Source organism: Bemisia tabaci, chromosome 5 (genome assembly GCF_918797505.1).
Source record: "Bemisia tabaci chromosome 5, PGI_BMITA_v3".
Lineage (NCBI taxonomy): Eukaryota > Metazoa > Arthropoda > Insecta > Hemiptera > Aleyrodidae > Bemisia > Bemisia tabaci.
Window position 1 is genome coordinate 38740955 of NC_092797.1, and position 17051 is coordinate 38758005.

General features: G+C 38.3%; 1 protein-coding gene across 1 annotated transcript in view; it reads right to left on the minus strand.

Annotated features, from left to right (window-relative positions):
* Positions 1-2983, minus strand: part of LOC109040783 (proton-coupled zinc antiporter SLC30A2) — a 45458-nt gene extending 42475 nt beyond the window's left edge. The window contains exon 1 of the mRNA XM_019056842.2: positions 2415-2983. Coding sequence (XP_018912387.2) covers positions 2415-2755 — 341 coding nt within the window. The 5' untranslated portion in view covers positions 2756-2983. The remainder of the gene's footprint in view (positions 1-2414) is intronic.
* Positions 2984-17051: the final 14068 nt, after the last annotated feature.

Genomic DNA, 17051 nt, shown 5'->3' on the forward strand with positions numbered 1-17051 from the left:
ATACGTCAAATTTGTGTGCCGTTTAGTTCTGAGAGAAACTTTCATCATCGTTAAATTCATTGCTCATCTCAATACCATGGCAAATACACGATTAGTTCTTAAGTTTTGTGATGAAATTAAAGAATACGCGTTTACACCCTTAATATTGCGGTATTTTTCCAGCGGTGTGTAATAACATAAAAAATCAACTGTTTTGTACGTCAATATCGCGGCAAATTCACGATTTTTCCAACTGTTTTGTAGGTATCGACTCATTTTCCCATTAGTTTTGTGGCATTCATGAATATCAGAAAACTAAGACAGGCGAAAAGCTAAAATTTTCCTTCATTTTCGTGTGATACCACATACCTACTCGAGAGTTCGAATAGTTGCGCGCTTGATTTCCACACTTCACGATGCGAGCATATGATACCTACGTTTTTAAACGTCAGTATTAAAACCATAAAAAATTACTTATGTGTTTTGGGCGTCAATATCGCGGCAAACACACGATTTTCCCAGCTGTTATGTAGGTATTAACTCATTTTCACATTAATTTCGAGGCATTCATGAATATCAGCAAACTAAGACAGGCGACAAGCTAAGATTTTCCTTCATTTTCGTGTGATACCACATACCTACTCCGGAGTTCGAATAGTTGCGCGCTTGATTTCCACACTTTACGATGCGAGCATATGATACTTACATTTGTAATTACGTCAGTGTTAAAAACATAAAAAATTATGTGTTTTGTGCGTCAATATCGCGGCAAACACACGATTTTTCCAGCTGTTGTGTAGGTATTAACTCATTTTCTCATGAATATCAGAAAACCGAGACGAGCGAGAGGCTAAGATTTTCCTTCATTTTCGCGTGATACCACATGACTACTCCGGAGTTCGAATAATTGCGCGTTTGGTGTCCGCTTGGACCTGTGTTGATTTAGAAAACGTCTTTATGCAAGTTTCCGTGAGCATTACAAAAATACGCCATTTTTCCAGCGGTTTTATGAAACATAAGAAATTATGCGTAACCTCCATCTCAGTATCTCGGCAAACACGCGATTTTTCCAGCGGTTTTGTAAAAAAATTAGAAATCACGCGTTGGTCATCACAATATCGCGGCAAATTTGCGACACATTCGACAGTTTTGTAAAAACATAAACATTTCACGTATATCGCTGTCACGGCACATACGCGATTTTTCCAGCGCTTTCGTAAAAAAAAATAATATAGGTAAAAAAAACCCATTTTCCAGTTTTCACGCATTTCATCATATTAAGAGTATGTCAACCCCAAAGAGCATCCATCTCTCCTATCCATTTCTGGGTGAGAGCTTGCAATTGACCGGTTTGTCGGTCCACTCACTTAGTAACCCCCCCCCCCCTTTAAGTCCATTGGAAGGGGGGGATACAAATGGCTATTATCACAGCCTTCCGCGCACTGATGTGCGTACATTAGGAATGCTGATATCCTAACCCCGTGTGTCACTTGCAAAACGCAGAGAACAGGATGCCTATGTTTTTTCAGAGGAAGTGTTGCAACCTCCCTTCTGAAGTCCCCTCTGCCTACAGAAAACCCATTAAATCCTAGCAACTAATGGTATCTTTGGTGAACATTGCCTTTTCTAATCCAACAGAAAGGATAATCTCAACAGTAGAGAAACATTAACTTTTTCAATGTTAATGAAACAATAACTTTCGATCAATGTCTGCTCTTGTGATGAATAAAAAATTAAGTACACTGAGAGAAGAAAAAATTTCATAACACAGGGGGCATCATTGAGAGAGCAGAAGTCAGTGGAGAAGTTGGTAAATTGGTGCAACATCAAAAATAAGGATTAAATACTACATACTTAACTTGTAATGGGTGTACTTTGAAAAAAGAGCACAGAGAGAATTCTGATTTTAAATAAAATACTGAAATTGCAAGTATAAAGTCAAGATAATATGAACCTCCATGTCCTCTCAATAATTTGAAATGGCGAACCAAAAGAATATACCTACAATTGACACAGATACTGTTTTTTTCAGAGAATTCATTCCTGCCTGAATGTCGCAAAATTTGATTTCCTACGCGCAGAGAGCTTCAGTGCTACTTCTTATGACCATTTATTTCCCTAGATGCTCTTCGGATTTTAATGGCCTCACTATATACAACACCAATGAGTTTGAATTGTGCGGTAAACAATGGTCTATCTACCTACCCACTACTTCCTCCCAAAAACCACATAAGCTCTAAACATTCTGTTATTGATCACTGAAAATACAAGACCAAGAATAAAAAAACATCCATAGATTTGCGGTTGAAAGGACCTACTTAAGGAGTGACAGCATGGTTGATGTTAAAAATTTAAGAACTTAAGGAGGAAAAGTACAAGAGAAATGCTTAACAAAATGAATGAACAAGAGGAAAGATTTGAAACTTCTATCTTACCTGTCAAATTCCGGTGCAGAGGCAGAGACAGGACATGTATACGTGTATTTACTATGACACTGGCAGCAGATGGTGTTTCCTCTTTTGCAGGTCTTAATGGTTTTCACAGGTTTGGGGATTGAAATACCGACTCCAGGTACAGAGGTAGATGACACAGAATTCTTCAATCTTTTATCATCTAAGAGGCAAGCATCATCGCGAGTTTCATCTTCATCATCAGAGTAATCGACTGTGCAGGTTCTATCGTTAGCAAATTTATCACAAAATGAGACACTATAGGTGGCTAAAACATTGGAGGAGGCTTGATTGATAGAATGATGAGCTGGAGATATTTGTTCCATATTTATAAAATTGACTAATAACCCTAATGGACCACATGAAGAAGCAGCTGGGAAACCGTTATCTCTTGCGTTAATGTAACGAAAATGATTCCTGAAATAACATGTTTGGCGACTAAAATTCACGAGCACCGATGATAACAAACTGCCGATGGGAGGAAAAAAATGCGAGACGAGAGATAGGCAGACGTCCAGAAAAAATGTAGAGCAGTGAAAATTCTTCAGAAAATAACAATATTCTAACCTAATTTCGCGGTGACACGAAACACCGCATCACATCAACCAACAGTAAATAAACACCGGTGCTGCATTATGTGAGGGACCAATGAGAACAGTCCGCGCCATTTATTTTAGCGCCTTATTCAAAAGTTTGGCGCCTTATTCAAAATGACGGACTTTTTTCACACGAGCGCAAATCCACTTTCATGGAGTTTGCATACATATTTATTGATTTTATTGTTTTGCTCATATTTTTAGGATGAAGAAGGGTTTATAGTCGTGGATCATGATCAAGATTCAACACAAAACACGACAAATATCCCTATTCCCGTCATTTTTGAGCATTGCCGGCCCATTTCCGGCCCTCTTTTGGGTCGTTTCCGGTCTGCCCCAAGGTCCTCAACCAATCGATAGGTATTTTGAAATATTGATAATTCGATTCTATACACCTTGAGGTTGAATCGGGAAAGAAATTAATGGTTTTTCGTCATTTCTGAGCCGTTACGGTCCATTTCCGGTCTGATTTAAGGTCCTCAACTGCGATTGGTGAGAATCTTGGAATTTTAATGATTTTATGATTTTGATACATTTTTATGCTAAACCGGAGAAAATATTTACTTTTGATATCTATACCTTTGGTACTTTTTGAGGTATTTTGTTACAACAAAGGTGTAAAAAATCGTGGATTTTCGCTAATTTTTTAATCACTATAGGGACCGATTTGTATCATTATAGGCCTTTAACTGCTCGATGTCATTCGCTAAAAGTATTTTAGTTGAAATCTATACCTCAAGCTTGAAGTAGAGATAAAAATGTAAAAATGAGGGATCGTGATGAATGGCCTAAAAATCGGATCTTTTAAAAAATCCGAAATTACGGTCATTTCAATTATGCTTGGCTCAATTTTAATGGCGTATACAGAATTTGCGTAAAAACTTGTTCCATTAGCACTTTTTGGAAATACGATAAATCGATATCGAGACAGTATCACAACGAAAAATCGAATAGTGGGAAGTCGAGAAAATGGAATTCGAGAGCATAGAGAAAAAAAAGGAGGTGTTTGCATCTTGAGGATTTGTACCCACCTACGTCATCAATGTAAACAAGACGCTCGTTGAGGGTTATGTTGACGCTGTAAAAACGGACCATAATGTCCGATTTTTTTACTTAAATCAACTCTTTATATAATTTCAAGCACTTTTTATAGAATGACTTTTTCCCTTAAATTACACCATTTCCAAGAAAATCGACAGGATAAAAACGTCGCTGTACCCAATGACGTCATCAAAGCTATAGGTACTCTATGAAAAATTCCAAGATGCCCGAAATACAAACACCTCCTTTTTTTTCTCTATGATTCGAGGGAACGTGCTCTTTCAAATATAGCTGAAATCAACTCATCTTTGCGGATCGATATCCCTCGAACTGAGCGTTGAAGTGGAAATTCCTGCAAATTATATTTTCTTAGAGAGCGATGTAAAAACCAAAAAAAAAAAAAAAAAATTTTGAGCTACATCGGACGGGGTTTCGTTCCGGCCCTGGTTAAGCTGACGTGGAATGACACCTATGGTTATGGTTAGTAGCGTGGCATAGCGATAGGGTAGTGTTTATATTCAGTTTGAGAATAATTTGAGATCTGCAATTATTATTGAAAAAGTATCAATATGCGCTGAAAATTATTAAGTTGCGGGTTCTTTTATTGATATTGATGTTTTCTTCTATTTTAAAAAAAATGTCTGGAAGTCAAATAATAATACAAGTAAAATAATGCAAGCTATGAGCAATTAATTCTTAACTACAAACTTTTAATTTTAAATTCGTACATGCTTTGAACCGTCTGAAGAAATGGCGAGGCGTGAATGATCGATTGTCAATATTTCCCCATTTGAAACTGGTAAAGAATCGATCATTAAGGTGTTTGTCAAGAACACCCTGTTTATCGAACCTTTCCCATAGGTTTAAATGGCAGATAAATAGATTTATCGTAAAGCACACCACGCCAGTGGTCTGAAGTATATTTTTGCATAATTTAATGACATCTTACAAGAACTTTCCTGATCATTCTAATTTTATGTGATGATAGCATACATGTTTTACTGTGTTTCCAAATTTTGAATTTTGAGTAAATAAGAGAATCTAAAAGCGGGTGCCTAGTTCACTTAGCTGCCGATCCTGTCTTGAAGCATCCTGATCCTATGCTTTATAGATGATAATGGAACGATGCAATAGGTGGCTCACCTAAGTATGTCTAACGCGTAACCTCAAAAGTAAATAACCTCCGGAATTTTAACGATGACCCCCGCTTGTAGTTTTTGAAATTACGCTTCTTGTGACTATACTTATTAGAATAAATGGCGAAAGAAATAATGCAGAATCCAGTGGCGTGGCGTGCTTTAATTGCGATGGATCGACTGTTATGCCATTTAAACCTATGGAAAAGGATCGATAAACAGGGTGTTCGCAGCGAACACCTTAATAATCGATTCTTTATCATAGGTTTAAATGGCAGAACAATCGATACATCGCAATTCACGCCACGCCACTGGTAGAATCGTGCTGCTAGAGCCGCGCTCGTATAGCAGAAGCAAACTACCTTGGCTCAATAAAAGCTCCTTCAAATTTTCACTCTGCAATATATCGTACACGCTCGTGTGTAGTGGGAAGTGAGGAACGCGCAACGCATAAAGAAGCAATTAACTTTCACTAAACAACCCTCTCTTAGATTCAGAATGAAGACAATTTTAAATTTGATGGAATTCTTGAAATAGCTGTAAAAATGGAAGCTAAAATCATCATGACTTTTTTTAGAGAGACTTTAATTTATTATAACTATTGTTCACAGATTTCAAAAGTGTTTAACAAGGATTCTTAAGACACTAAAATTCCAAAAATACTCTAGAATATCGAATCGGAAATCATTAAATTTTTAATTATATGATTTAAATTTTTAAAAGTTTATATTCTATACTTTCCATCCTTGTTCTCTCGAAATATTTTTGGGTAGGAATCAAAAAGAGCGTAATCAAAACATAAACCTCAATTGCAAGTTAAGATTAAAAATGACATAAGCCGTTACATGCTCAATAATAGCATGAACAGTGCATATCAGTTGTCCATTAAAGTAATTTGAAGTAAATCTTTGTATGTTTTCTTTCCTTCGAATGTAATTTCTCTTGCTTATGTTGTACTGTGTAAAATTCAGAAATTAAGTCAAAAGAGAGCTGAAATTTTTTTATACTTGTCTCTCTCTTCTTCCTCTCTCCCTCCCTATCTCCCCCTCTCCCTCTCCCACTCCCTCCCTCTTCTTTTCCCCTCTCATCTCCTCACTCATCTGGATTTTATAATACATGGTCCCAGATGAAATAGCCTTATTTAGAATTACACAATCAAATATATCAGTCAGAAGAAACAACGAATCATTATATAAACCCAACTTTTTGAATCTTTATGCAAAATTTCCACTTCAAACCAGGAGACATTACATAAAAAGCGTGACCAAGGAAGTGGGTGGTAGGGGTTAGAACTTTTTCTATGATGTTAACGCATTGTGCAATTTTAGTTTTTAAACTTCCCTCCTCCTCCATGAAAATGTGCCTGCAATGCTACTAGACCCTGTTCAATTTTTGAAGCATTTCATCACCCTTGACGTATCATACTGCATGCAAGGGTCTGCCTCAGTAAGGTACATTGAAAGAAAATGGCTCACGCATGATGGGAACTAACAATAAGGATTTTTTGTGTAGTTGGAGAAGGGTTACAAAAAGGTGACTCAAAGGTTCATTGATTCAGAGGCCCATTGACTCAGTGACTTCCGACGAGATTTCTAAAAAAGTTTCGAAGGGACCCTAAATCTGCCAATAAAGGACCCCCTGCGAACTTTTTTGACCAAAGTTCAGAAGTGATTGCCCCTTAGCGCCCTGAGACAGTCGAACTTTGCAGTTCCGTTTAACGTGACCACGTCCACGCGAGAATAAATAGTAAGAATCCAGGAGTTGAATGCAAAAAAAAAAGTTTTCTCGCATTTTTAGGTAATTTTTAGTGCAGGTTGCATACTCAGCCTCAGAAATTAATTTTTCATTATCATACATTTCAAAGTCTCCTGTTTTGTGAAATACTGGCTGCTTCAGCTCACTGCGCTCACCTCCGCTTCTGGCTAGGTGGCCCCGCCCCCTGGACCCCCAAGTGAGTGATTATGGGACTTTCAAGAGCAGAAATTGGAAGGATCGGATATTTGGTATCATCTGGACATCAACAGCTTTCATTTGCGACAAAAATTAAGGAAATTGACCCGGCGCACAGTGGTTCGAGTCAACGAAAGAGGTCGGACATGAATTTTCTTACTAAAACTGCGAATTTTGATGTCTAATTCGTCACATTTTAAATTACAAAGGGTGTTATGGAAAGGAAATTTCACGAGAAAACCAATGGAGCCACTTTCAAAACCTCAAAGTTTTGTATGAACGGAGTTATAACCGTTTAAAGTTTCCAAATTTTGTCCGACCTCTCCTCTTGACTCGATCCACCGTGCGGCGGTTTCTCAGAATTAAGAATCACAAGATTTCGACCCTTATAGTTCTATTTATATAGAAGAATTCACGGAATTTGTAAATCTTATACGGAGAGACTTCCATTTTAAGCCGCACCCTTACCCCTGCTTAGTTCTACCGATGAGCTTGCGGAAATCATCGATCGATCCATCGAGACGTCGATGGATCCTTAGGCGCGGCGAGGAGCCCTGTCGACCTAGCGGCGGGGCGCCCGCCGAGCGTGATTGCCACCAGTCGAGGTCCGGATGGCAAGCTAGCCAACCGCGAAACCGCGACGCGACGTGGCGCCACGCCACGCCGCGCCGCGCCAGACTCGCGAAATCGCGGACAGGCTGGAGCAGGGCGAGCACATGAGGCGAGAATTCGCGAGCAGTTTGCGAGTGAATGTCAAGCGAGAGCGTGTGTACGTGACTCTCGGCACATCGCCGGCCAGAGCCAATCAGAGCTCGTGGACTAAAATACGTCATGGGGGACGGTGGGAGGGAGGCGCGAGGCTGAAAACGCTCGTGCCAAAATGTCGCGCGAATTCTCTCGGCGTGCAACTGGATACTGGGGTTGTTCGATCATTCGACCAATCGATAGATCGAAATTTGTAACCCTCTTAATTTTGACAATCGACCGCCTAGACCAATCAAACTTCCCCTATCAATCGAACTTCCCAAATCGAAAGCCCATATCAATTAAACTTCCCCAATCGATCGCCTAGGTTAATCGAAAGTTCCTAACCGATAACTTAAATCAATCGAACTTTCCTAATCGATTGCCTAGATCAATCGAACTTTCATAATCGATAGCTCAGATCAATCGAACTTCCCTGATCGATCGCCTAGATCAATCGAACTTTCCTAATCGATAGCCTCTAGATCAATCGAACTTTCATAATCGATAGCCCAGATCAATCGAACTTCCCCAATCGATCGCCTAGATCAATCGAACTTTCCTAATCGATAGCCTCTAGATCAATCGAACTTTCATAATCGATAGCCCAGATCAAACGAACTTCCCTGAGCGATCGCCTAGATCAATCGAACTTTCCTAATCGATAGCCTATTTCAATCGAACTTTCCTAATCGATAGCCTCTAGATCAATCGAACTTTTCTAATCGATTAAAAATGAAAAAATAATTCATAACAGCGATTAGGATTGTAATAAAATTAATTGAGCTTAAATGAGTTTATGTAGAGGGGTTTTTTCGATTTTTTTCCCTGAGAAAGTTCGATTGCCGATTAATTTGTATACGATCCAACAAGTTTTTGATGAATTGAATGTTCGATCAATCGCGGACGAAGTAATTGATCACTAGTCGATAACGGAAAGGCACCCATCAATTCAATTATAAATCGAAATCGATATTGGGTACAACCCTACGTCGCTTTCTTTGCACTCTTTTGCAACGCCTCGCGCGTACACGTTGAAGAAGTTAAGGGTGTACTGTCTAAACTCTGGCACGGAGCCCCCTAGCGGCAGGCAAGCACACCTGTTGCGGTACGTCACGCACGGCTCAGCGTAACCTTTCGAATGAAGCTCTAGCAGCCAGCGAGCGGGCGGCAAGGCGGCGCGGCGGGCGTCTATGGCTTTTTTATTCGTTTTTGCACGGCTGAGCTCCACCCCCCGCCAGCGCCAATTGTTAACCCGGGCTTACTTCATCTTGCAAGGTTCGCGTTGCCAAATTCGTAACTTGCCTTGCGTGAGAGCGTGCGGAAGAGGCGGCGAATCGTAAACAACTGACCTGCACAATCGGCTTCGGACTCACTTCCGCGTTATCCAGCCACTGATATGAGTATTGATCGAGACAGTGAACATTCCGCAAAAGACGTCGAGCCAAAAAAAAAAAACCAAAGAGAAAATGCACTAGTGCATGGAATGGGGCGTAGTTGTAGGACCAATATCGACGGTGAAACTACCAAACCACGTATCTCGTTTGCGGTGTTTAAAAATCTACGCTCACATTTTATTTTTTTGAAGTAGACCAAATCAATATCATTCCTTGAAATTTTCACAGAATTTTCTCCGGACGAAGACGAAAAATCACAGAAATTTTCAAAACTGGACGTTAAGTAGTTTTTCATTTAAGAAATAAAGTATGACAGGAAGTCTGCGACGTCGCAAACCGAGATACGTGGTTTGGTAGTTTCACCGTCGATATGCTCTTTTTCTTTAAAAAAAAAAAAAATGGTCAATAAGAAACATGAGGTACTTAAAAAGATAAATACATAAAATTAAGTGGAGGCATACATGGTGATTCGCAGTTACAATTACCAGAAGTATAAAAGTAAGGACGAGCTTCAGAAAATATGGAATCCAACCATTGTAATCAAATAGAAATAGTTGATAGATATACAATGTTTAATCAATTCTAAAACATTCATGGAATTTTCTAATTTTGCCCCCTTTTCTCCTCTGAGCACAGTGCTATGGAAGATTGCAATTGTATAAGAAGCTATTGTACAGCATATTCACGTTGAATAAATTAAGATATAAAAAAAAAGAAAGAATATGAGAGGGAGAAGAAGAAAAATATGAGTAACACCTGACGACAATGGAGAGTACTTGACCCTATGAGTCATGCGTGTCTCTAATAGAAAACTGAAAGCTTGGAAAAGTCAAAATGTGCTGTTCCCTGATAAAATTCAATCAAAATAGGTATGTGAGTTCAATTACCCGTGAGTATCGTCTGAAAAGACTCGAAAATATGAAGGATGGAGGAGATGGGAGGGGCGAAAAACTTGTGATATGCAGGCAGGATTTTTACTACATGTATAGAGGAGAGAGCGAGAGAGATGCACGATAGATTTTCTTACAAAAATGTATCAAAAGCCGCACCCTGCATACAAGTGAAACTGCAAAGAGCGATTTCACGGAGAGACATTTTCGGTGAGTTGCATTTTCATCATCAAAAAGCATGAACGACACAGCCGAGCGAAGTAATGCGACCTATATACTGCCGTGCTAAGAAAGAACACCGCATGTGCATTTGAGAGTTGCCAAATTTCCTTTGATAAAATATCCATTCTGTGCGAAATTTATGAAAATTTTGCTTCGAAAGTTTCAGGAGCTTTAGGTGACATTGCGAACAAAATTATCTGAAAAATTGTACGAAAAATGTTCATAAGTTTTCCAAGAAATTTGTGTTTTATATCAAATGAAATTTAGTAACGCCTGAGGGTTCATACGGAGTTTTTCCTTAGCACGGGAGTACAGTCAGAGTATGCGACCGGATCATACCGCAGACGTGCATGATAATGTGAATTTTTTACTTTTGAGCAATGTCAAGGATTCCGCAAGGCTCGGAATGCATAGTGACGTGGTTCCATCCATCGACTGCAGTTAAGAAAATTGAATCTAAGCGAAAGCGACGTCATTATTTTTTTCCGTGCAAGAGGTATACTGTCACACACATTGACCCCTCCCACTAAACATCGTAAAAACTCAAAGGAAGAGACCTGGAGGAGGACATAGGGAAACATTCTCTTCCTCTTTTAGGAGATGTCGTTTTATATCCATCTTATGACAAGTACACCATCTTTAATCTTTAATACGTCAGTGGAATGCTTTTGGTGCTAAGATCGCAAAAGTATGCAATGCGAACATTCAATGTTACAAATTAAAAATATACGGATTTATTGGCAGTGGTCATGACACTGCAGCTGTTGATTTCAAAAAATATATCTACATTTTTCCGGAGAAAAAAATTGTGCTTTTCAAATATGATGACCAACGTTAAGTTGTACTTCAAATCCATGTTGGACGATCATTAAGTTAAGGTGTTTCTCGGTCGGCGCCTATGATTTATGATGAAGGTTTACTGTTTTCAATTTCTGATGCTTGCGTAAAAATCGCCTTCAATATTTTGAGTATGCAACCCCGCGACGAGAGTGTCAAAATAATCAATCGCTGAAAACGTAAGGGGTATTATAATGTGGAGAAGACACAATTCTATGACTGATTCAGATATGCAACACTTCGCCATTATAATAGACAGTATGCTTGGTTCAGGTATAAGGTCTGTTTAAGTACTTAGAAGGCTTCTTCAATTATTAAGAGCGTTTTGGAAGATTTCTCCCAAAAATTTTAAAGAAAGTCAAAGAGTAAGGCTCAGCATTTCGGCTTTTATTTAATATTATTTTGATAACAAATTGTTAAAAGTGTGTGAGAATCAATGATTTACGATGGAATACTATAAAACATTTCAGACTACGTCCAGAGGAGGTACATGCTCTTTTTAATTTCACAATTAATTTTGCTACTTCGTAATGGGCCTCCGATCGTATTGTAATGCTATGTTACCGCGGCTTATGTAGGATTCGCTGATCGTGGTCCCATTATTGACCTCGACCTTGTTCCGTTGACCGAGTTGCCGTGGCAAGTTCGCTTGGACACTCAAATAGTGCAAAAGAGTTTGCACTAATGGTCAAGCACGATTAAAACTTTTTCCATGACTTACCTTTCGCAGTGGACATGCAAGGTATGGTTTGAACAATTCGTACAAAAATGTATAATTTAGTCAACCAAAATTTCTCGTCAAGGAAAATTAGGATCCTTTTGGAGTCGATATCTGAGGGGCAAAGAAAATATGATTTAATACGTAAAGTTGCCATTCTCAATTTTGCGGTTTGCGGCGTTTGAAAATTTGCTTATATTTTATTTTTTTTTGACTGTGTTTTTTTGACACATTCGTGTAAAATTTGGAGAGAATATTCTAGGAAAAACGAGGAAAAATGAAACGAAATTTTGTGCACGATTAGTAGGCCTCCTTAAAATAGTCAACTATTAGAGAATATGTTTGATTTTAAACTGACCTAAGAAAGAAATTTCTATGAAGCGACTTCTTGAGTCATTTTTCATTTGTTCGCTGGCTCTCGTAAGGTGTGAGTAAATTAAACCACCAAACTTAAAAGTGAATGTTTACTTTCAAACCGTGTACTTAACATTATAGACCACGACCTCTTTCGTCATTTTTCTCCGTTTGCGCAGCCAGCTTTTGGGTATAGTTGCGGTATATGATGTCATCAGTGCTCAAAGGTGGCTGCTTTCGTTGTCTACTTTTCATATCTAAGATCGGCCTTCACTTACGACCTGACAACTATGGCTTTTCCATTCATTTCCAATGCAAGAGTCTGCCGCATTTATCCAATCATTCAACCCCTTCAAAGCCACGCCTCTCCCGTGCCCCTCAATTGCACTATGAATTTATATCCCTTTTAGTGGCTTGTTTATGATCATCGCAGCTCGTCGCAAAGAGGCCTCGCAAGCATACCAATTCTGGAAATTTTGCAGATCAGATCGTTGTTAAGTTTAAAATAATCAATGCACTAAGAAACTAAAAGATGGCTTATCGTCCAATGAATATTTTGATAAACAACTCAAAGGATAGAGGGAAAAATTCAGGGCAATGGTTCATGATTAATTTCAAGCAGGAAGAAAAAACATTGCGTGAAAAAAATATGAATCCCCCTAATGAAAGTGTTTGCTGTACCCGAAAAAGCAACTAACAAACCAAAAGTGCACATTTGGTGCGAAAATTGAAGAAAAAAATCAATGTTATAAATATTTCTGTCAACAAAAGGCATATTCAAATGGAAGGAGGGCAGAGTCAGGGCTTTTAGATTCTCCTAGTCCTGTGATTAAAACATGTACCCCAGGAATGTGTTTTGTGTGTGTGTGTTTTTTTACTACAACAAGAATTTGTTTTTTTCAAAGAAGAAGATTTATTTTGGGAATTCTTAAAGCAAAATGTACAATCTTCTGATATGCATTTTGTCAAATAATTTTTAACTAATTGTCAAACTGTTTATACTCACTAAGACGGAGACATTTTCCAGATATTTTAAAAGTAAAATATACGTCCGATGAAACTTACGATGAAAAGCTTTAAAAAAAACTGGCATAACTGACTTAAAAGTTATTTCAATTTTTTTTTTAAATCTTCAGACGATAAGGAGCCAAAGATTAAAGATTTTTTTATCAGTCCACTTTCGTTTAACCTCTCGTAAAATTTTTATTACAAAGGAACCAGAAAAAAATGGTCTTTATTAGTAAATTTAAAAGTCTTTTAAAAGTTGTCCTCTGAAAAATATGTGCATTTTGAGTTTCCTTCCAAGTTATTTTGAATTTCATTTTAAGTTTTGTGGAAAAGTTTTTAAGAGTCATCGCCAATGAGATGTGCGTCTGGTTTTCCCGGTACTGAACTTTTGTGCGACGCGCATCTCGGGAGCTCATTGCAAGTGCAGCTCCTTGTCCTCCTCGATTAATAGTCGATCTAGACTGCCGTGCTAAGGGAAAACGCCGTATGAGCCATCAGGCGTTGCCAAATTGTCTTTGATAAAACACGAATTCCTTGGTAAACTTATGAATGTTTTTCTTCCAATTTTTCAGAGAATTTTGTTCGTATTTTGATCTGAAGTTCCTGAAAATTTCAAGGAAAAATATTCATAATTTTCCTCTAAAATTAATATTTTCCGAGAGGAAATTTGGCAATATTTGAATGCTCATATACGGCGTTTTTCTTAGCAGGGCAGTAAGAGTGTCTGACCGTGTCGCCGCGCTACTCTGGGTCGCAAATGACAATGGCTAAGGCTAAGGACAATGGTCCACGGCTCGCAAATCCACTCGCTTTCCAGTCGTGGCGCATAATCAGTGTCTTTGGCCAGTTTGACAACGCTATCACTCGTCATTTACAAGTTGCTCCTTGTTTTACCCCGCGTATTTCCTTGTCTTCGTTGCTACTGTGCAGCGACGAGGCGTGAATAATGGAGTATCGATATTTCCCCACTTGAGGCTATGGTAAAGAATCGATTATGAAAGTGTTCGTTGCAGTGGCGTGGCGTGAATTGCGATATATCGATTGTTAAGCCATTTAAACCTATGGAAAAGGATCGATAAACAGGGTGTTCGCAGCGATCACCTTAATAATCGATTCTTTACCGTAGGTTTAAATGGCATAACAATCGATATATCGCAATTCACGCCACGCCACTGCTTCGTTCCGAACGCCATGTTCATCGATCCTTTTTCACAGGTTTAAATGGCAGACCAATCTACGTATCGCAAAGCATGCTACGCCACTGTTACCGTGTATATTTTCCGCGCGAAAAGTGAGCATATCTGCAAGTGCTGCACCGAGGAGAGGAAAAACGAAAGTTCTGAAAATGTTCCTATAGACATCCGAGTGGAAAACTGTATTGAACGAATCCTCGATATTTTGATAAGTTCTCACACCTAGGAGTCCTCATAAGGGTGCGTTCATACATTATGCAATGCACTTTTCCGACACCCCCCCCCCCCTGCAAAGGTTCGTGACGCAACTTCGGACCCCCCCCCCCCCAATAATTACGCGACGCTTTACGGACCCTCCACCCTCTTCCCCTTGGGACCACATAAATTGTGGGAAAGTATTGAACAATACAATGTACAATAAACAATACAATGTACAATAAACAATACAATAGCTGGATAAAATTTAAAGTGTTTTTAATGATAGTGCGTCATATAGCGTGGAAAAATTAAGAATGATACATGAATTTTATAGTAGTTTCACCGTCGATATTTTCTCTGAGATCCTATTTTTACAAATACTGTGATTTTCCTGAGCAAGGCAGATAGTAGAAGAAATATGTTTGAAATTAACCAATGGCGTGCTTTGCAATGTGTCGATTGATTCGCCATTGAAACCTATGGTAAAGGATCGCTACCCAGGGTCTTTGCAAGGAACATCTTAATAATTGATTCTTTACCTTCGATCCAAATGGGGAAATATCGACAATCGATTCATTCACGCCTCGCCACTGAACGAGAAATATTTGAAACTTGAAGCCGATCAACCGCACAATTTTTAAACTGAATCTGTATCATATTCCAAATTCGACGAATGACACATATCATTCAGCATCCACGTGATTTGATTCCTTTCATAAAAATTTTAAATTTGTCTTTCCAAGACATTGAAAGAGAGACATTTGTCCAAAAGAGAGGAAAACTAGTTTCTCCCCACTCCTGCCAAGCTTAGCAAAAAAGGCTGAACTCCTATGGAAACTTCACGCATAGCATGCCTTTTTTGCCAGTAATAGCATATTATGGTATGGTAAATGACAAATTACTGGAGGATATACTTTGTCAGGAAAAATGTGCTAAAGCCAATTGTAGTGTATCGCAAAAAGAATCATATTAACGGTACGTCTGCAATTCACCGAATCAATAAAGACATGGAGGGGAGAATGAGGATAAAATCAAAAGAGTAAAGAGTTTTTATCTACGAAAATGTTGCCATTATCCGAGAATTGTTTAAAGTACAAGGAAAGTTTCATTTTTGCTCGGAGGAAGCCTCTGCAAAATACGTTAGTGTTAAAACGCAGGACGTGGTAGTGTTTTTAATAATGGCTTCGGAGATTGAACATGCGGAAACGCGTGCATCTAGCGTGCATTTTCAAGTAAGTCACCATATTTTTACGGTTTCGTCTACTTTTTTTAAAAATAATTTCCCATCGTCCCCCTACCAACCGTTTAAAAGTGTTATCCTGGCTGCAAGGCAGTAAGCAAGCTTGTTCAAATATTAAATGCAACTTCGACAAAATCTTAAAAATTCGGATCAATAATTGCTTACAATTTTAAAAAAAAATTACAACACCTCTCTTAATTTGAAAGAAAAATGTTCATACGCAGCTGCTGAATGTGAGTTGAGCTATAATACTTTCTCAACGCATGAAACTAATTTTGTTGGTAATACCGTGTACATATATCCAGACTTTGGTTCACATAATTGGTTACTGCATTTTTTCAGAGTGCAGCTAATGATGATGAAGGCTGCTAAATAATGAAAAAAAATGCTGTAAAAAAACTGTTTTGATGATTTGTATGAACGTTTGTTTTAATATATCTTATTTGTTTGTGTAAAATCAACCGTATGCATCTACGCAAACTATTACTGCTTTAAACTTAAAAAAAAAAGAAAATAATGCAGACCTTTGACTTTTTCTCGTGTTTTCCTGAAATTCAATTAATGTACTTATATGAACCAACATTTATTATTTTTGGCGATCACCCACACTTCAAATTATTTTTACACTGCCACGACTGGAGAGTATATTTTAACAAACCTCGTTAATTCGACCATTTTTATGGAATATATGTTTTATTTATTTCGTCAAAATGATTACTTCTCCTTGAACATAATTTTCTCCATGAATATAAAAAATGAATTATGGAAGAATGTATTTGTGTTAGACGGGGATATGTATGTACATAACATTGAAAAAAAAAGAACTATGTAACATACTTGAACTTAATAATGTGCACTAAGTTATTTTAACGGGAATACGTCAAGATGCGACTTACATCCCAAACGCTTCCGGTACCTAATTAAGCTGCTACATCGCATCGCCAAGGACGAAAGTCTCTAAAAGATCCGATAAATCATCACATAATAAATAAATAAACCCGCCGATTGACCGAACAATTTCAACATTCATGCGGAATAAAAATATCCGCGAAATTACAAACACATCCAATGACCTGTGTTATGGAAAGCGGGTGGACT